The 21,073-nt window shown below is 45.1% G+C and overlaps 1 protein-coding gene and 1 long non-coding RNA gene across 3 annotated transcripts; one reads left to right on the forward strand and one right to left on the reverse strand.

The window, feature by feature from the left end:
* The first annotated feature begins 74 nt into the window (after positions 1–74).
* On the forward strand, positions 75–7,453 carry LOC120228108. Its single transcript, XR_005527413.1, has 3 exons — positions 75–220; positions 4,945–5,006; positions 7,200–7,453. It is a non-coding gene; the product is annotated as an uncharacterized LOC120228108 (long non-coding RNA).
* JPT1 (Jupiter microtubule associated homolog 1) lies at positions 2,040–20,511 on the reverse strand. Of its 2 annotated transcripts, none has more exons than XM_039226263.1 (5): positions 20,316–20,511; positions 9,696–9,838; positions 9,237–9,334; positions 8,296–8,314; positions 2,040–3,092 (listed from the first exon to the last, which is right to left on the reverse strand). In XM_039226263.1, exons 1-5 carry the CDS (start codon positions 20,369–20,371, stop codon positions 2,944–2,946), a joined length of 465 nt encoding a protein of 154 aa, XP_039082194.1. In that variant the 5' UTR covers positions 20,372–20,511; the 3' UTR covers positions 2,040–2,943. The 2 variants fall into 2 exon arrangements, with proteins under 2 accessions (XP_039082194.1, XP_039082195.1); XM_039226264.1 differs by lacking the exon at positions 20,316–20,511 and adding an exon at positions 19,993–20,075.
* Between the last annotated feature and the right edge of the window lie 562 nt (positions 20,512–21,073).

Here is a 21,073-nt window from a genome sequence, read left to right on the forward strand (position 1 = left end):
TCTCTGCTTGTGGGACGGGCGCGGGAAGGCGCCGGGGCCCCGGGCCAGAACTCCCCGAAGGCCCGAATCATGGGGGCTCCCAGTAGCTTTGAAGTGAAGGACTGAAGACCCTGGCTTGTGTGAGTAGAGCTCCTAAGAGACGAGCTCACAAACCAGAGTTGGGAGCGTCCACTTTATGCATCCAGTTCCACCCGGAGGACACGATTTCCAACGAGCTCAGGTAATAGGGGAAGGTCCTTTCTGTGGAAAGGACATCTCTGTTCTAGAATTGAGTTACAGCCCCCTGTTTTTTTCAACTTCCTGACTACATCCAAACATACATACCTACAAACCATAAACTCAGATTTGATTAAGTGGCCCATCTTCCCTCAGGTTCCCCATCTGAGCACCCAACACTTCCAAAGTAATGTTGTAACAGACGCACTACAAAGGGGCGACTAGCCTCTCCTTCTAAAGTGATCTAATTAAAAAACCCTCAAGAAGAGGTGTAATTGGCATAAGCAATAGTGAGGCCTCCAATATTTCCCCCCTCCTTCCCACTCAAGTCACAAACTGGGTATAAAGTCCAAACTGCCAACGAAATAGATTGTTCTGCCATCATCATCCTAAGATCGTTCGATTCCACTTTGTAGACCCTAAGCTTTCTAAGTAGGAAATTTAACACTCTTAACATGTTATGTAAAATTGCCTAAAGTGTGTTCTGAGAGAATCAGAATGATTGGCAAAACTGTCCCTCCCTCACAACACTTGAATTTTGATTAGGCACCTGTCTTCAAAAAATAAAGCCAAGGTACAAGTGTGACACAAATCGGGGCCATCTCTTTTCCAGGGTCCCCACCATCAAAGAAAGGGACCTGTTGGTACCTCCAAAGAGTCCTAATAGAAACCATACCTCAGGCTAGTATTTGTAGGGCTAACCTGTTTTCATAAAATCGGATGGATCCTATACCAAAGCTGTTGATTCTCCATTTTGCAAATGCTTTCTTTGCACCTTAAGGGAGAAAAGCTTTATACTCCCAGAACCTATAAACACCCTTCTTCTTCCCCAAGAAATGTCCCAGTGAGCCAGTGGTTATGCTCATCGTCTCAAAGGTCTTGCTCTTTAAGATAGGAAACTGGTCCCCAGATGACAAGCCAGAACACAGCTGAGTAGTAGTGCAGCCAGACCCAGAAGCCAAGTGTTCATGCCCAATTTGGACATTGAATATAGTATGCTGATCTGGAACTTTCTGCCTAGAACACAAAGAGCTTTCCTATCATCTGTCTGCTCAGATCCTCTTCCCCTTCCTTTGGAGTCCTCTGCTGCAACCAGTCACCATTGAGAAGCACCTTGGAGGAGGAGAGGACTTAAAAATTACACGTTATTGGGGCGCCTGGGTGGCTTAGTCGGTTGGGCGTCCGACTTTCGCTTCGGTCATGATCTCGCGGTTCGTGGGTTCGAGCCCCGCATCGGGCTCTGTGCTGACTGCCAGCTCAGAGCCTGGAGCCTGTTTCAGTCTGTGACTCCCTCTCTCTCTGACCCTCCCCTGCTCGCGCTGTCTCTCTCTCTGTCTCTCTCCTAGAAATAAATAAAAAACATTAAAAAAAAACAANNGCCTGGAGCCTGTTTCAGTCTGTGACTCCCTCTCTCTCTGACCCTCCCCTGCTCGCGCTGTCTCTCTCTCTGTCTCTCTCCTAGAAATAAATAAAACATTAAAAAAAAAAATTAAAAAAAAAAAAAAATTACACGTTACCACCAGCACAGAGGGTGGGTGGAAGAGTCTAAAATATATTACCTAATGATTATTTTGCTTATCACTTGTCCATATTATTCCGGTATTTTATTACCACAGATATCAGTCAACTTTTTGGCATTTTGAACTGCTATGACTGTAAACCTGTTTTCTTTCAAGAGAAGCCCACTTACCTTTCTGGGCCTTCAGTAGTCTCTTTAGGGACTCTTCAGTTCTTGGGCAACAGGATTTACAGTAAAGAAAAAAAAAGCAACTGAACAAAGAGAACAGTGAAACAATCTCAAAAAGATGACACAGGACACAATGTTCAAAATTTGTACATTGTTTACTTTAAGCAACAGTCCAGGATTGTGAAGTACAACACACATGTTAAGGATGGGACTTCGGTTCATGGTCAAGCACCAGCATCATGCACACGGCTTCAAGTTATCTAAGAAGAGCACTGCCCCCCTTGGGGTCTGTTCATGACGAAGACCCACTTCTGTGTGGTCACCGCCCTTGCTTGCTTTACCGCTTGGAAGCTGTCGGTCTGAGTGCACATCGAAGCCTTCTGCAGGAGCAGCAGGCGGAGCTCATCAGCTAGTTGAGTTAGTATCTGGCTTATTTCTTAAGGTCCAAAAATTAAAAAGGCAGTTTTTTGTGTTTTTTGTTTTTGTTTTTTGCTTTGCAGGCAGCAAGGCATGAGGCACAGGCCTCTACTGTTCCATATGGCACAGGAAGATGCTTTTAGCCAAGGGCACTGACAAGGTAGGGCTGCAACGAATAGGTTTGGCATGAAGACAACCCTGTGTTTGGGGGCCTGGAGGAACATGCCTGGGGCCTGTTTACTGGTCTGCCCAGTCACGGCTTGGAAAACCCAAGTAAAGCTGACAAGGAAAGGGTTTTAAAAACCTCAGTACAAAAGATCCTCTAACACATTTGGAACCAGATTATTCTTAAAAACACCATACTAAGCGTCACAAAACTTTCCCTCCAATCTACTACTAGAAAACACTCATGCCATAGCCCACAGACCCGGAGGGATGAGGACACATAAAGGGAAACCTGTTCTTTTAAAAAAAAAAAAAAAAAAAAAAAAAGACAGCAGTACATAAAGTGCTTCTTTTTTAATGAAACAAATCCAAAAGATGTACAGTCAGGCTCAAGTTGTGCAGTTCACAAGCATGGAGAAAACAAACAAATAAAACGACAGAGTTCAAGAGAGTTGGAGCTAACCCAGGACGAGGCTGGACTTGCCGCCAGGGGGATTTCTTCGGGACGGCGCCGGGGCCGGGGCCACTGGGCTGGGCACAGGGGCAGCGGGCACAGGCTTCTCCTCGCTCTGCCCCAGGCTGGCCTGCAAATCTGTGTCCACGTTTTCTAGAAAAACAGAAGGAGGTTCAGGCTTACTAAGCAACTATTTCTAGGGAAGATGAAGAGTCTAAGATTTTTTTTTTTTTGAGGATGGTTCAAATCGTACCTACAGATATAGGACAACAGTCATTCAACCGTGTTCCCACAACCCCCCACTAACCACTGTTAGTGTTTTGTCATATTTGTCCCCAAGGCCTTTTTCTGTGTGTGCTCACTTCTACACTGTACAAATATATGAAGACGTAGTATTTTAAATTAGAAGCCCGCTTCCGCGTGGGTCTCTTCTCCCAACTCCCAGAGGGGCTGCTCTGAATTATGTCCATTCTAGTCCCTCCATTTACTGCCTACTTATAAGTGCATTTTACTCCCAACAGATTAAATACATACTTCTGGAGGGTTTTCTGTTGTTGTATTTAACTTAAATGATATCAACTTCCTTTTGTTATGCTTGGAAAAATTTACCCATATTTATATACATTTATTATTATTTTGTAATTATTTTGTAATTCACCCTATTTAATTCCTTTATAGTATTTCATCATGATTAGGTATATTTGATATAATATAGTACTGCATTCGCTCGGCTGATAGTGAAAATTAAAACTGACCCAATCATTCCAAACAAAGCTGTAATGTATATAGACGGGAAAAGGTGCCCATGGGGAGACAAGGGCTACCATCTTCAATCTGAACACATCCCCCTCCGTAGAGGAGGCTGGGCCATGTTCTACCCCCAGCCCATGTCAGACTACGCTGTCCATACACCTTTGCACATCCATCATTTGATAACCACCTCACTTTAGTATTTGCCAAACCGATGGGTGAGATGTTATTTCATTCCTGTTTTATGTTTCATTTCCATGATTACTAGGTGAGCCTGATTTCTTTCTCTAACCACAAAGATAACCAACTATACCAACATCACTTATTAGTCTACCTTTCCCCTACTGACTGGTACTATCTCCATTTATCAGATCACTCCCATTTATATTAACCAGGTACTTTCCACGTAAAAGTCTTCTGACTTAGTGTACAGTTATCCAACATCTTAGAGACTGCTTGATGATTTACTAATCTGTGAAATTCCCAACAAACATATATTCTTAATGAGGTACTTTCCAAACTTGGAAAAGACTTTGTTCGAAGTCAAAACTGACAACAAAATGCCAGGTCTCATTTTAGTGTTAAACCATCAAATTCAACTCAGTTGCATAATTGAACACCTGCTTTAGAATAAAATCTTTTGGGGCATCTGGGTGGCTCAGTCGGTTTGGTCTAGGTCATGATCTTGCCGTTCCTAAGTTGGGGCCCCATGTTGGGCTCTGTGCAGACAGCTCAGAGTCTAGAACCTATTTCAGATTCTGTGTCTCCCTCTCTCTCTCTACCCCTCCTGCAACTCATGTTCTGTATCTCCCAAAAATAAAAATTAAAAAAACCCGTAGAGTTATATGGAAACCAACGTGACAATAAACAAAAAATAAAAAAACATTTTTAGAATAAAATTTCTTGGGGTGCCTGGGTGGCTAAGTTGGTTAAGTGTCCAACTTTTGATCTCTGCTCAGGTCATGATCTCACAGTTCATGAGATCGAGCCCTGAGTTGGGCTCTGCACTGATAGCATGAAGCCTGCTTGGAATTTTCTCTCTCTGTCCCTCCCGTTTGCCTGTGGGGACATGCGTGCATGTACTCTCTCAAAACAAACATTAAAATTTTTTTTAAATCATTAGAATAAAATCTCTCCTCCTCAATCTCTCTGTTTCTCACACACACACAAAGGCAACTTCAGTGCAAGAAACCAAACACAAATTTATAAAACTTGGGAGAAAAGCTACCTTAAAGATATTTATTTCCTCCCCCAGATTAAGGAGTTCCAAAGCCCTAGAAGCAGTGAATCAGGAATACTGGTTATGATCTATACCAGGTAAGAAATTCATATGGCCCCCATACTGGATACCAACGGAAAGTTCTCATTTTGAAAAAAAGTAAGTTGTTTAAGTTCCTCAGAGACTAACCATTAAAATTTCATGTTCCAAAAAGCACTCGTACCAAGTTTTGATTTAGCCAGTTGATACTGAGAGGTCCAAGGGGGAAGAGGTCTTCAATGAGAAACTCAACAAAATCTCAAAAATCTGCTACTGCTGCTTCTGACATTTTCTTTTATGAATTTTTGGAACATTCTATAAAAGTAACATAACATACATGATGTTCTATAGTATTCAGCTACAAGGAAAAGTGAGTATGGAGCTTTCCAGATTGACAGCCCTCGTGGTGATGAACTAAAAGCTTGGTGAGAAAGGGTCACCCCTTAGTTTCCTGTTGCTACACTCGTTTGCACAGGAAAACAGGATCAAATGCATTGGCAATGAGACCCAAGTCCTCTGATAAATGTTCCATAAATAACCTAGGAAAATATGTCCCATTTGCCACAAATACAAACAAAATCCAAAAACCCACAATTTGAAACAATCCAAGATGGACGAATACAGGGCATGAACTCCGCTTGAGCCAGCCAGCCTATCAGTTCAAGCAATTTCATTGCTGCTGCTAGGACTTGGCCTCACCGCTGCACAGGTGCTCAGTTTCCCGCTGCCTGGATCAAGCAATTATGAGTGCTTCTACAGAACCTGTTACCTCGCAGCTCTACCATGATCATTTAAATTTCCTACTGCCTTTTGGGTAAATCAAAGCTCACAAACCTTTTGGTTTGTTTTCTTTTGTCTTTTGAGAGAGAGTGGGTGCATGATCAGGAGGGGGCAGAGAAAGGGGGAGTGAGAGAAAGAATCCCAACCAGGCTCCACAGTGGCAGTGCAGAGCCTGACATGGGGCTTGATGTGACAAACCATGAGATCATGACCCTAGCCAATACTGAGTCTGATGCTTAACCGACTGAGCCATCCAGGCACCCCTTCTTTCGCTTACATTAAAGGAACTGTTTTGTCTTTCACAACTAGATAACCTAACAAAAAAGAAAAAAAGCACATATGGAGAATAAACCACAGTAGACCTTAATTTAAATGCTCCTTTTATTGGGGGCAACTGGGTGGCTCAGTCAGTTAAGTGTCAGACTTCAGCTCAGGTCATGAGTCTCATGGTTCATGAGTTCGTGCCCTGTGTTGGGCTCTGCACTGACAGCTCAGAGCCTACCTGGGATTCTTTCTTCCTCTCTCTCTGCCCCCAACCCCCAATAAATAAACATTTTTAATAAATGAATAAATAAATAAATAAAGCTCCTTTGTCTAGTCAGAAATGCTCCAGCCGGAAAGAATGGAGGCTAGTCTGTTACTCTGCCCCCTTAGTCTGTAATGAAATAGTAAGTACAGGAACTGCGAGGCTTTAGAAACTTACATAGGACCTGACCAAGAAAGCTTTTGCCTGTTGAACCTAATGACTGAAAACTGGGACTTTAAACACAAACACTTCTACCATAATACATATCTAATATACTCCTGACTTGTCTTTCTTCTTTGGCACATCATCAACGAGAGAATTGACCAGACACCTATGTCTGGTAAAGTGGTTCCCTGGGAGGGTAAAACAATCAGAACAGCAGGAGATGCAGCAGAGTATCTAACTTGCCTGAAGGCAGGAAGGACTTGCACCTAAATTCTGCAGACCTGCTCCCTCTGCTACAGATTTCCACTGCTCCCTTTATTCATCCCTAGGTTTAATTCTCCAAGAGAGAACGGCAATCTTCCTTAGATCCAAACAGAATGTCTTAAACCAGAATAGCTTGGCTCCAAAGTAAAACTGGCAACAGAATCAGGGTTGACCTCTACTCCCCCAGATAGATCTTGGATTATTATGCCCCTTGTCATTTCATGGGAATTTCATGAGTGTGCACTGCTCACCTGAAGAATCTGAAACAAACCAAGCTGGGGGAGAAGTACTATTAGCAGGTCAAGTAACACATTTTTTTCATAACTCCATCAGGGCCTCTCATACTAATCCAGGCTTCCCAAATTCCTAACCAAATCCACTGCCCAAAGTAGTGACTAAGGATTAGCTGATTCTTGCTAAGTAAGGTGTGCTAGTAGAAGTATTTCAGAATATGAAAAGCAGCAAAACTGAAAAGACTTGAAGTTTTTTTTGTTTTGTTTTTTTAAACTTCCGGAAGAGTCTTTTCAGACAGAACACACTGGACATGAACAATAACTGATACATCTTCAGTCCAGCGAGAAAGTGATTTGTCCTCGGAGGAAGAACCCAGGTGACACTCACAAAGGTCCGACAGACTCTCTTCCCATCATGTCCATCATTTAGCCATCTGAGAGGGCAGAAGAGGAATCTGGTTCCTGAACACTTGTTTCACGGGAAGGCTGCCTCACAAAATGTAATAATGGTCTTCCTTCTGCACCAGAGGGCCTTCCGGCTGCTGCATTTCACCCAGTCAACTTTCACCTGATTCCTGCTGCCCGATACACATATGCCTTTTGTTACATGCAAAAGTCGTTCTCTGGCACCTAGTAAGGAACTGCCAGTAAGTATTTCAAAGAGTTAACCTCATTAAAGAAATGATTATAGCTCATTTCCACATATAATTAGTAACATGGATGAGGATTTTATCTGCCTCCTAAATCACCAGCCACAAGATCACAGAGTTACCAGTATCTTGCTGAATAAGCACCTCAGTGTGAAATCAAAGTTTGTAAATTAAATGCTGTGTGCCAAGCTTGAAATGCCAGAGCCTTCTACTAAAAAGCTCTCATTGGGACGCCTGGGTGGCTCAGTCGGTTAAGCGTCCGACTTCGGCTCAGGACATGATCTCACAGTTCGTGGGTTCGAGCCTTACGTCAGGCTCTTGTGCTGACAGCTCAGAGCCTGGAACCTGTTTCAGATTCTGTGTCTCCCTCTCTCTCTGACCCTCCCCTGTTCATGCTGTCTCTCTCTCTCAGAAATAAATAAAAAATTTAAAAAAAATTTTAAAAGCTCTCATTAAGAGGAACTGCCACCAGCCTGCCTACTGCACACATATGTGTGAAGGACTCTCCCTTTTTGCTTTCTTGTGCATTTCTGGCATTGCTCCCTCCGCGGCAGACACACACGTGGCCATGTTTGCTAACTTCCCAGTTTCGTGTTTTTTTCCTCTCCCGTGTACACTGGCCCTTGGGGCAAAGCCAGGTTACACTCCCCAAGACACGATTTCAAGAAAAATTCCGCTCTCTTCTAAAGCCATTTACAGAACCAGAAATGTGAACTTCAGAAGGACTCACCATGAACGTCGCCTTCTCCCTGGAAAAGAAAAGAAATTAAAATTTTACTTCAGATTTTAATTTTGTAACAAATAAAGCAGTCACAGTCCTGAGAGGCTACTATGAAAGTTCATTTTGATGTAGCCAAGTTCAGGGTCAGGCCGCAACACAATTACATTACAACCTTTATACTCACTTTGGGACAATGCCATACAAAAATGCTGCGTGACGAACTGCCTCAGTGTCAGCGATACCCAACACAGCCCAAAAAAAAAAAAAAAAACCCTTAACATTTACACCGATGGCCCAATATCAACTAGCATTCAGAGGATCTTCTTCAGAATGTGAAACTGGTTAAGTTTATGTTTCCATGCTCCCTCTCCTTTCTCCTTATCCTAGCTGTTGAGGGGCCTCTATAAATGCCAAAGTCCACTACAGGTGTTTCCACACTCGGAGAGCTGACGCCTCTGGGTGCTCTGAGGCCCCTACTTTGGAGGTCACCCTACCAGGCTTCTGGACACCTGCCTGGAGACACTGGGATCACACTCCTCTGTAGACAATTGATGACAGCGCCCGGGCTGCACTCTCCTGGAGTTCAGCTCAGAACAACTGGGCGACGTTCGCCAACTACGAAAACAAGTCTTTGACCTCACAAACACTACTATACTCCACTGAGGTAGGAAGTGTGATCCAGAAGCTCCCAAAATCGATAGTGAAAGGAGAGAGACTAACCCAACTGGTAGAAGAGGCATCTGAACAGACCCAGACTGTGTCACCTCACTTTTCTGACTTTTACTCGTTACCCATCTTCCAGCGCCAGTATGGCCTCAGTCCCTTCCCGAATCACCTCTAGGTACGGCGCCAGTGGCAGAACTGAAGCTCTTATTACAACAGGAAGGAAGTGAATTTCCAAACTGGGTTAACCTCACAGCCTTGCTTTTCCCCTGTGTTGTCACACTGACCTTCAGATCTAAGAAGTCTCCAGAGTTTGCCTCAGAAGAGTTCCTTCTCTGGGGTCCAGACGACTCAGAATCCTCTCTGCCACCACTAGACTTGGCACCTGAATGAAAACATATTCTCTTGAGGACGATGAGAGAAAGACCGAAAGCAAAACGCTTCTTTCGTGAATGGTGTTCATGTTAGTCTTGTGTCACAAAATGAGCAAACAGGTTAAGTGAGAGCTTGAAAATTCTACAGAGGCACCAAATAACCCATCTGACCTCAGTCCCTATTCTGACCCCTCCTCCCAGGCTCAGTGCCTCCCCTTTTCTTAGTCCCAGGCTTTCCTCCACTGACAAGATTTAACGGTTATTGATCTCATTATGGTTGGGCTAGAGTTTGCTCCTCAGCACAAAACCAGCTGTAGTGTTTATCATGCTGGGCCTGTCCCTTTGAAGAGGGGTCACAGACTTAAGCAGTACCTGCCGACTTGGCCCATGAAGGGGGATTTTCCTCAGGTGTCCCAAAGATGCTAGAGGCCATTTTGTTCCTCCTCACGGGTTGTTCTGTTGGTTCATCAAAGCCTAATGAAAAATTCGATCCACCACCTGGAGGCCGCAAAACCCTTGGAGTAATGGCAAAAAACATCCATTTTAGATCATACCAAAACATTTCTCAGCATAAATGTTTTCAAACACCTTTTTTTTTTTAATGTTTTATTTATTTCTAGGAGAGAGACAGAGAGAGAGACAGCGTGAGGAGGGCAGGGTCAGAGAGGGAGGGAGTCAGACTGAAACAGGCTCCAGGCTCCGAGCTGGCAGTCAGCACAGAGCCCGACGCAGGGCTCGAACCCACGAACCGCGAGATCATGACCGAAGCGAAAGTCGGACGCTTAACCGACTAAGCCACCCAGGCGCCCCTCAAACACCTTTCAAATTCATTTCCCTCACCCATTCCTTCCTCCTACCCACCCCTCCCCGCCAAGAGAGAGCCGCTAATGGGAAAAGGGAACTGATTCTGTTGTGGTATAAAGTCAGCACCGGATCACATCGTCAGAATGGCCAGTAGCAGACAGAGCAGAAAGAACAAATGTTGACAAGGAGGTGGAGAGAAAGGAAGCCTTGTGCACCGTTGGTGGGAATGTAAACTGGTGCAGCCACTGTGGAGAACAGTATGGAGGTTCCTGAAAAAATTAGTAATTGAAACACCGTATGATCCAGTAATTCTACTTCTGGCTTTCTACCCAAAGAAAAAAACACAAATTTGGAAAGGTATATACCCCCTACGTTTACTGCAGTCTAATTATAATAGCCAAGATGTGGAAGCAACCTACCCGGCAACCGACAGATGAATGGATACGGAAAATGGATATTACTCAGCCGTGAAAAAGAACGAGACGCCACCATTTCAGACAACATGGGTGGATGTAGAGGGTATGATGTTAAATGAAGTAAGTCAGACAGAAACAGTCAAATACTACATGATTTCACTTATATGTGGAATCAAAAAAACAAACCAAATAAACAAACAAAAGAGAAATAGGGGCGCATGGGTGGTTTAGTCGGTTAAGGGTCGACTTCAGCTCGAGTCATGATCTCCCGGTTTCTGAGTTTGAGCCCCGAATCGGAACTCTGCACTGACAGCACAGAGCCTGCTTTGGATTCTCTGTCTCCCGCTCTCTCTGCCCCTCCCCCATGTGTACTCTCTCTTTCTCTCTCTCCCCCTCTGTCTCTCAAAAATAAGTAAGGCATTTAAAAAACAGAAACGGAATCACAAACACAGAGAAGGGAGGCAGGTGGGAGGGTGGGCAAACCAGGTAAAGGGGATAAGCAGTACACATTTCCAGTTATAAAATAAATAAGTCATGGGGCTGAAAAGGACAGCGTATGGAATACAGTCAACAATATAACAAACCTATATGGGGACTACATTTATCGTGGTGAGCATTTCATAAACGAATAGAATTGTTGAATCACTATGTTGTACACCTGAGACTAATCGATTATTCTCAACAAAAAAAATTAAAAGTTTTTAAAAATTCAGCACTGGATGTTTAGGTACAAAATGCTGTTTTCAATAAACTATTTGTAAAAAAAATAAAAATAAAAATAAAGGCAATTACGACTTTAAAAAAAATAAAGTTCTCAAGAAAAGAAAAAAAAATGCTGTTTTATTTTCTTATTATTTTTTCAATGTTTATCTGTATTTGAGAGACAGAGAGACAGAGCAAGAGCAGGGAAAGGGCAGAGAAATAGAGGGAGACACAATCTGAAGCAGGCTCCAGGCTCTGAGCTGTCAGCACAGAGCCTGCCGCAAGGCTCGAACTCATGAAACGCGATATCATGACCTGAGCCAAAGTCAGCCGCTTAACCAACTGAGCCACCCAGGTGCCCCTACAAAATGCTGTTTTAAAATACAGGGGCACCTGGGTGGCTCAGTCGTGAAGCATCCAACTTCACATCAGGTCATGATCTTGCAGTCTGGGAGTTCCGGGCCCATGTTGGGCTCTGTGCTGACAGCTCAGAGCCTGGAACCTGCTTTGGATTCTGTCTCCCTTTCTCTCTACCCCTCCCCCACTCATACTTGGTCTTTCTTTCTTTCTGTCCCCAAAATAAGTAAACATTAAAAAAAATTATAATATTTATAGTAAGGTCATCCAACATGCAAGGGAGCTGAAAAAGCCTGAAAGTATCACAAGTAACAGCCTGGCTGATGTTCCTTTTTAGACAAAGGCAGAAGACCGAACGGACTTTGCCTCATAGGCTCAGCTGGATGTATTTGCAAAAAAGTTTAGAAGCGTATCTTGTTATATATCAGAAAGCATTTCCATTTTTATTTTCAACAAAATTAAAAGTGGAAGATTATACATATAAAAGTTAAGCTGGCCAATTTCGAAGCCCAAGGAAAGCGATACTAGTCTCCTCCTATCTCGGCTTCGCCAGCGAGCCCCGTGTACACACTTGCACCGTAGTACTCTCACTGGTAAACGTGAACAACCAGCCACGAGGGGGAAATCCATATGAGAAACTGGTGTAAGATTCATGGCATGTTCGATAACCAAGCACCTTTGTCTATAGCTTTCGGTTCAGCAAGAAAACCCAGCATTGTCTGTTTCCAAAGCTTCCTGCCTTGGGTTGACCAATGTGTCCCATCCCTGGAAGAACTCAATTTAACTCGTCCTGTCACTGCTCAAAACATAGGAAATGGAGATGGTTTTACGGAAGGAAAGACTTTCTAATTACTGATTCAATTCTATTATTGGGAACAGAGGTAGTCTGGTTTTTTATTTCTTTTTTTTTATACTTTATTTTTGAGACCGAGAGAGACAGAGCATGAGTGGGGGAGGGGCAGAGAGAGAGGGAGCACAGAATCCGAAGCAGGCTCCAGGCTCTGAGCTGTCAGCCCAGAGCTCGATGCGGGACTCGAACCCACGAACCGTGAGATCATGACCTGAGCCAAAATTGGACACTTAACCGACTGAGCCCCTCAGGTGCCCCTGGTTTTCCATTTCTTAAATCAGTTTGAGAAATATTTTTCTAGGAGGATGTCCATTTCATCCAAGTTTCCAAATAAAGAACTGTTGTCATTTGCAAACACAGCTCCTTATATTAGAAAAGAAAAGGAAACATATGGGAAGAGGAGGGGGAAAAAGAGGGAAACAAACCACAAGAGACTCTTTAGTGATAGAGAACTATGGGATGACGGGGAGGTGGTGGGAGAGATGGGCTGCGTGGACGGTGGGCACTGAGGAGGGCACTTGTGATGAGCACTGGGTGTTGTCATGAGTCCATGAATTCTACTCCGGAAACCAATACCACACTGCATGTTAACTAATTAAAATTTAAACTTTTAAAAAAAGTGAGAAAAATATACATTTAAAAAATAAGAAAAGGAAAAATTAAACACGACATAAATGCCTTCCTAAGTGCCCCTCTAAAGACATTCCAAGTTTTTTGTTTGTTTGTCTATTTGAGAGAGAGAATCCCAGGCAGGCTCCATGCTGTCAGCACAGAGCCCCATACCCCATGTGGGGCTTGAACCCACAAACTGTGACCTCATGACCCAAGCCGAAACCAAGTCAGATGCTTAACTGACTGAGCCACCCAGGCGCCCCTCCAAGTTTTGTTTTTTCTTAACTACTGTTCTGTTCTAAATATTTTCTCCTTTCCTTTATCTTCCTCTTTGACCCATACATTATTTAGAAGTACATCTATCAGTTTCCAAACATAGGGGTCTTGCTGGCTTATTAATTTCTAGCTTTTAATTACAACACAGACAACAGTCTGTGACATGAATCCTTTGAAATTTGATGAGCTGTGATTTATGGCCTAATATGAAGTTAATTCTATAGATCTATATGTGCTTGAAAAGAATGTGTCTTTGTCAATGTTTTGTATGTCTACTAGGATCAAGCTTTTTAATGAGTTGTTCAAATCTGATTTTTAAGTATTTAAAAAAAAATTTAATGATTTTATTTATTTTTGAGAGAAAGATATAGCGTGATTAGGGGACTGGCAGAGACAGGGAGACACAGAATCAGAAACAGGCTCCAGGCTCTGAGCTGTGAGCACAGAGCCTGATGCGGGGCTCAAACCCATGAACCCTGAGATCATGACCCGAGTGGAAGTCGGCCATTTAACCAATTGAGCCACCAGGAGCCCCTATGTTTTATCACTTAATGAGAAAATCCATTAACAATTCTTACCACAATGAAGAGTTTGCCAGTTTCTCAGAATTCTGTCAAGATAAGAGTTCTCTCTCAGAACGACTGCCACTGGAGTAAATGTCACATCAGTGGAGAAACCTGCACTGGGCTAACCGACTAACCATTTTGATAAAACAAATAAAACATATATCCCTCACTCATTTTATTTACCAAAATAAGTTCCAGCTAGGCAAAATTACTTATTCAACTTATGTATTTATTTTTTAAAGTTTATTTGAGAGAAAGAGAGAAAGGAGGGGAGGGGCAGGGAGAAAGGGAGAGAGAGAATCCTAAGCAGGCTCCATGCCGTTGGCGCAAAGCCCCACATGGGGCTTGAACCCACAAACCATGAGATCATGACCTGAGCTGAAATCAAGAGTCGGATGCCTGACTGACTGAGCCACCAAAGTGCCCTCTTTTACTTATTTTTAAGAGCATTTCATATACTAGTGATATCATCCTTTGTCAAATATTATGTGTATTTTTGCCAAGTTTAAATTGTCCATATTTTCACGGTTCCTGGCTTTCATCTTGTACTTAGAAAGAAAGCCCTTTTCTTCAAGACTAGGGCCACATTCATACAAACTTCTATGTGTACAAATTTTATTTTTAATATTTATATATGACAGAGAGAGAGCGTGCACGTGCATGCAAGCGAGCACACATGCTCACCAATGGGGGAGGGGCAGAGAGAGGGAGACAGGATCCAAAGCAAAATCAGCACTGACAGCAGAGAGCCTGATTCCAGTTCCCACTCATGAACCTTGAGATCATGACCCGAGCCAATGACTGAGCCACCCAGGCGCCCCTGTACAAACTTTCTAAAGGACATTTTGATAATATGTGTCAACTGTTTGTTTTTGTTTTTGTTTTTTAAATGTTTTATTTATTTCTAGGAGAGAGACAGAGAGAGAGACGGCGTGAGGAGGGCAGGGTCAGAGAGAGAGGGAGACACAGACTCTGAAACAGGCTCCAGGCTCTGAGCTGGCAGTCAGCACAGAGCCCGACGCGGGGCTCAAACCCACAAACCGCGAGATCATGACCTAAGCGAAAGTCGGACGCTTAACCGACTAAGCCACCCAGGCGCCCCAACTGTTTGCTTTTTATATGAACCAACATTTCTACTTCCAAAAACTACCCTAATTAGATAACCAGATTATATATATAAGGATACGCCTTTAAAAATGTTCATCTACAGGGGCGCCTGGGTGGCTCAGTCCGTTAAGCATCTGACTTCCGCTCAGGTCATGATCTCACGGGTTTGTGGGTTTGAACCCCGCATTAGGCTCTATGCTGACAGCTCAGGAGCCTGTTTCGGATTCTGTGTCTCATTCTCTCTCTGCCCCTCCCCCAATTGTGCTCCGTCTGTTTCTCAAAATTAAATAAATGTAAAAAAAAAATTTTTAATGTTCATCTACAGATAAAATTGAGAATACCCTAACTGTCCATTAGCAGGGGCTTAATTATCAAAGCATGTCCATACACCAGAAAGCTGTATACATTCAGAGTGAGAGTTACCTTCATTAATGGATGTGAGAAGTTATCCATTACACAGTGAACGAGAAATCTTAGAAGACAAACATAAACCCAATGACGTGTTACATAAAATGACATGTGCAGAGATACATTTATCTGGCTTTGTGATCTTAGGTAAATTGCTTAACTTCTGTTTTGCTTTTCTAATGTTTCTTTGTTTTGTTTTGTTTTAACATTTATTTATTTCTGAGACAGAGAGAGACAGAGCACGAGCTGGGGAGGGGCAGAGAGAGAGGGAGACACAGAATCTGAAACAGGCTCCAGGCTCTGAGCCGTCAGCACAGAGCCCGATGAGGGGCTTGAACCCACAGACCGTGAGATCATGACCTGAGCTGAGGTCGGACGCTTAACCAACTGAGCCACCCAGGCGCCCCATTGTTTTCGTTTTTTAAAAGAGAGAGAGAGGCGCTTTTTAGAGGAGAGGGGCAGAGAAAGAGGGATAGAATCTCAAGCAGCCTCCATGCTCAGTGCAGAGCCTAAATGGACTTGATCCCACAACCCTGAGATCATGACCTGAGCTGAAATCAAGAGTCAGATGCTCAACGGACTGAGCCACCCAGTTGCCCCTGCTTTTCTCTTCTAGAAAAAGAGGTTAGTGGTAACTGCTTTATAAGACTATCCTAAGGATATCCAACAATATACTGTGCTTAGAACATAGCGGGTGTGGCTATTAGCATCACAACTAGACACAAATGCCTGAAAGTACATATACCACAAGGGTATCCAGGGTTTGTGCTCTCAGACAGGATTTCAGGTGAATTTCAACGTCCTTTATACTTCATATCTTTCTGTATTGCCACTAACCTAAAGTTCTTTCAAAGACTCCTTCTGGGTTCCAGAATTTCCTGACAATCTTTCTTTTGCCAGTACTACTTTTCCCAGTGGCCACTGCATGTGATCATGTGTGGACATCCGTGCCCCCTTGGACCTTTCAGCATAAATCTGGCTCCTCTGCTCCCTTGGGGGCAGCTGACACCGTGGCCTAGAGTCCTTAACACTGGTGTCCCCGCTACCCACAAGCCAACAGATACAAGGCAATGTGACAAACTATCAACTTCTCAGCCTTATCTAGTTCTTACCATCTTCTTCACCAATCAATCCAGTGGGGTCACTTTCTTCACTGTTCCCCCAGAATAGTTCTGGCTTATCTCCACTTTGGGGTATTCACTCTCATCCCCCTACTCCTGCCTAGAGCACTCTCCACCCTTTCCTCAAGCATTCCTCAAAACCCAGCCCATCTCTTACACCTCCCCCTCACCCATAAAGCGGCCTCGTAGAGCTCTCCACAGGCTCAAAGATCAGGTAGAACACGGAGGAAAGGATGGCAGATCCTCTCCTTCCAGTGTAAACCGCCCAAGAGTTAATATTTTTGGCCTGTGGATCATGTGGTCTTTTGCAACTACTGGGCTCTGTCATGTGACACAGAGGCAGCCACAGACAACATGCAAACAAACGAGTGCAGCTCTGTTCCAATAAAACTTTATTTATAGACACTGCAATTTGACTTTCCTGTAATTTCCACGAGTCATGAAATGAATCTTTTTTTGCAGCCATTTACAAATGTAAAAATCAGGTGCCTGCTGCATTTAGCCCTTGGGGGACTGTGTGCTGGGCTCTGTTCTGTCTAGTTCAACAGCCTCATTTTTAAGAGCACAAAGTCAAGCCCTGAGAGCCGCTGAAGAAACTGTCCAATGTTAGTTGACAGAGACGAGGACCAGAACCCAAATCCTCAGTCCCTGGCCAGCACCGAAGTGCGCAACGTGCTAAAATACAGGAAGCACACACAAGGCCATTTTCTCTTTCATTTTCCTACACACCTAGGTAGCTGGTGCTTTAACTAGTTTCCGTGTTTTCCCATCTTAGGCTGTCTTATATTTCTTCTGCATGCCCTCTAGCGTCCTCCCCTAGATCCCAAATTTGTGTCTGTCCACAGGAAAACTCAATATGGATATTACACTAAATAAAAATGTCATTATTTTCCCTGTAGGGCAGGGGGCGGGGCGGGGGGGCGGAGCGGGAGATCCATTGTTTTTGGTAACATATAAAATATTTATAGACCTACTTTTATTTTTCAAGTTTTAGATATTAAATATCCACTTGGATTAAATTCATTATCTGAATTCAGCTAAGTGTATTCAGGCATTCAGGGATACATTATACAGAGCTGATAATTTTAGGTTTGCTTAATTAAATGGTTTAAATCATAATTAAAGGTATGTTATAAATTCTTAATAGGCTTTCTCTGATGTTACAGTTTGAAGCAACCAGGTTTTTATCCCTTGTTTGTACCCAAGTCAACAAAAAACACTTGAAATAAAATCAAAATTCACTTGCTTCCTTGTCATCTCCTTTACTCCCTAGAGATTAGAATTATTTTTTTCTTTGCCATCATAATTAAACCCTCAGGAATTATTTGAGCCAGATGAAAATCTCCAGGACCCTAATGGTCTGGGAAGTATTTTCTGGCCTTCAAAAAAGAAAAAAAGGTACCAGTGCCCAAACACCAGCTTACAAACAAAGTCAAGGCTCTGAGCAGCCAACTTTTTAAAGGTCCGTGTTCCCCCTCAAGAGCAGGTAATACCTACTCCGATGACGTCAGTGTTGTAGGGCCGTTTGTAACAGTGAGACATCCCCAAACAAAGGATTTGGATCATAAGACAGAAATCATTTCCATGTTATTTTTTTTAAGTTTCTCCTGTCCTTTCTAACCCACACAAGACAACTAAACCAGGATAACCTACTTAAGACTCCCCAAAACTGAGCCCATGTACCGTGGATAGCAATTAAAAAAAAAAAAAAAAAAATCACTCTTTTTCTTTCTTCTTTCTCTCTAAATGCCAGAGTTCCCATGTGATCTTTGCAGATCATCCCCTCCCAGACTAAATTTACAATGTGCTTATGGAGCCAGAAGAATATGACAGCAGAAACAAGTGAAGGAAAATTAGGTGAGATTACAGAGGAAGGAAAGGTAGGAAGTAAATAAAAGGACAAAGCTCCGGTCCTGGGATCACAATCCTGGAGGGAAATTGATGACAAAAGGTGAATGAAAGCAGTTATTCTGCAGAACCCAAAACCGTTTCAGTCTCACATTTGGAATAAACCCATCAAAAAACTGGCCTGAGGATTCCTTTGACCCGGTTACTGAAATTCTGTATGAAGCACTAAACTACATTCAACCGCGAAAGATAAAGCCCGATTTTTTTTTTTTTTTTTTTAACATAACGTAGAAAATTTCACATTCCAGTCACTACAGTCTGACCAGCAGAAAGTTGACCGCATGGCACAAAAAGAAAAAAACCAAGGTTCGGCGTGTTCCGGTGTCCTCTGAAAAAAAAATGATCTCATTGCAAGGATGACAACAGAAGAGGGAGTGACCAGTATTTTTGTAGGTCTGTCCTACTCAAGGTCCCCAACCTGCCAGGACTCACTCATTTGGTTTTTTAAATCCTTCCCACTTTTCTACATTGTGTCAGGGAAAGGAATGAGTTGAAAAAGGATTTCATTTCCAACCTCCCGCCTAAGCCTCGCTGCTGAGGCCAGCTTTTTGTCCCCAAGTTCTCCAGCCCCTGTGAGGCACTGCTATTTCACGGCTGTCTCCTTAGCCCCACAAAATGGCTCCCTTTGTGCCACTTGCCCAGGACCCCCAGGCTGGCCGCGGGCGACTGCGGGTGGTGATCAAGGAAGAATAGATGCCTAGAAAAAGTGAAGCCGAAGCTTCCTACAAGGCCTGAGCAGGATCCCAGAGACGCCCGTAGCCCGGTCTTAAAAGAGAACAGTGTGCAATTAGCCGAGACAATGTGGACACCTTCCACCCGTTCCAAACCCTTCCACCAAGTCAGGCAAGGGCTTGGGAAAGGATCCGAGTGCAAACACCCAGTACCCTCTTCCCCTAATACGGTAGCCACTGTGGCCACAAAGGCCCCGGCTTCCCAGGTACAGATAGTACGGAAGAGACAATGGATGTCTCCGGCCCCGCCCAAGAACAGGAAACCTCCTCCAGCTAGGGAACCCGGCCAGGGAAGAACTCGTTTGACAAACGTCAAAGGGGGAAGGAAAAGAGGTGGGATGCAAAGACCGAGGACCGAAGGTTTGAGCGCAGAAAACCCACTCGGACAGGCTCGCCCCCTCCCCCTTTCGCGTTCGGAGGTGGGCGCGGGAGGGGAAGGAGCAGGGGGTCTTTCCTTTGTTAGCAGAGGGGAAGCACTTCGCCGAGGGCTGACGGTTGGGCCCGTCCAGGACCCGTCCAGGACCCGACCCGTCGCTGGTCACGATGACCAGCCTCGCCCGACCACAAATGCCACCTGCCGGGCGGGCCCCAGCGGGTAGGAAGGAGCCCGTAAGACTCGACCGCTGCGGCCGGAGGGGGCGACCGCCGGGCGGGGGGCCGCTACCTGCCCGGGGCCAGAGGCCAGAGCGCGTGGCCAGAGGTGGGACAATGGGGCCTGACCCGGACGCCCTGGGGGCTGCCCGGGCACGTGGGGGCTAAGACCACCGCCCTGGAGCCCGGCCAGCCGCCCCGCAAAGGGAAGGAAACGAACCCTCTCCGCATGGCCTCACTACCGAAAGCCCGCAGCACTACGAGGACGAGCGGCCCCGGTCCTCTCCGACCGACCGACCCCTCGCTCCCGGGGAGGAATGAATGGGCGAGGAGCTGGAGTCGGGCGGGGCCGGCGCGTCGGGCTCGCGGGACCGCACAAAGACGGAGCAGACGGCCGAGCCCCGCCGCCCGGCCGGGCACGAGCGCGACGCCCAGGGCACGTTACAGCCAACGACCCGCCGCCCGGCCCCCGTGGCGCCGCCGGACAGCGGTCCTCCCCGCCCTCGAGCCCCGCGCGGGGCGGGGGCGGCCCCGCAGCCTCACCGGGAGCTATTCCTGCTGTTGGGGTCGACTCCCTTGAAGGTGGTGGTGGTGGTCATGGTGCCGAGGAGCGAGGTAGGCTGGCGTGGGAGCAGAGCGCTGGGAAGGTCGGGTCCGAGGGGCGCAGAGCGGCTCCCAACAACGACGCCAGCGACCGCTGCAGGAGCCTCCGCCACCGCCTGCCTCACCGGCCGCAGCCTTTATAAGGCTCGAAAGTACCCGCCCCCACCCTGCTGGTATTGGCCAATTCAAATAGCTCTTTTCGTTCCTATTGGTTCTCTGAAGTGCCAAGCATCGGGCGGCACCTCGACGGGCTGCGGCGGCCCTGCTCAGCCTAAACCCGCCCCCTTCCTGGTCTGGGTAGGTCTATGGAGGTTCCCCCTCCCCCACCCTCAAATCTCGGTGATGATTGGACAAAGGACAAACCTGCCCCGCGCTGGGCACAAGTTGTGCTCGCTGTCACTTAAAAAAGTTACCTGACTGAGGGAAAAAAGCTCGCTCTACCCTACAAGCCCAGGGCAGATTGTCGTTACCATTCACTTAATTGCCTTACTCTTGGTGAGACAGTTAAGGGCACGCTCCTTAAGGGATGAAAATTACGGCTACAAATTGACGTTCATTGAATACCTACTGTGTGTCCCGTTTGGAAACATGACAGTCTCAAAGCAGCAGCACTATGAGTCAGCAACAGAAAGCAAGCCAAGACGATCCCTTTGAAAACGACTGGAAATTCTTCACATTTTAATGTTACTATTTAGCTC

This window comes from Hyaena hyaena, unplaced genomic scaffold (genome assembly GCF_003009895.1).
Source record: "Hyaena hyaena isolate Hyena2069 unplaced genomic scaffold, ASM300989v1 scaffold_21, whole genome shotgun sequence".
Lineage (NCBI taxonomy): Eukaryota > Metazoa > Chordata > Mammalia > Carnivora > Hyaenidae > Hyaena > Hyaena hyaena.

What these genes read in the sequence shown, in the direction of transcription:
- JPT1 (XM_039226263.1), bottom strand. Translation starts at nt 20,371, where the DNA reads ATGACCACCACCACCACCTTCAAGGGAGTCGACCCCAACAGCAGGAAT. An exon ending in AACAGCAGGAATAGCTCCCG is followed by an intron (nt 9,839 to 20,315) that starts GTGAGGCTGCGG and finishes CATTACTCCAAG; the next exon opens with GGTTTTGCGGCCTCCAGGTG. An exon ending in TTCATGGGCCAAGTCGGCAG is followed by an intron (nt 9,335 to 9,695) that starts GTACTGCTTAAG and finishes GTTTTCATTCAG; the next exon opens with GTGCCAAGTCTAGTGGTGGC.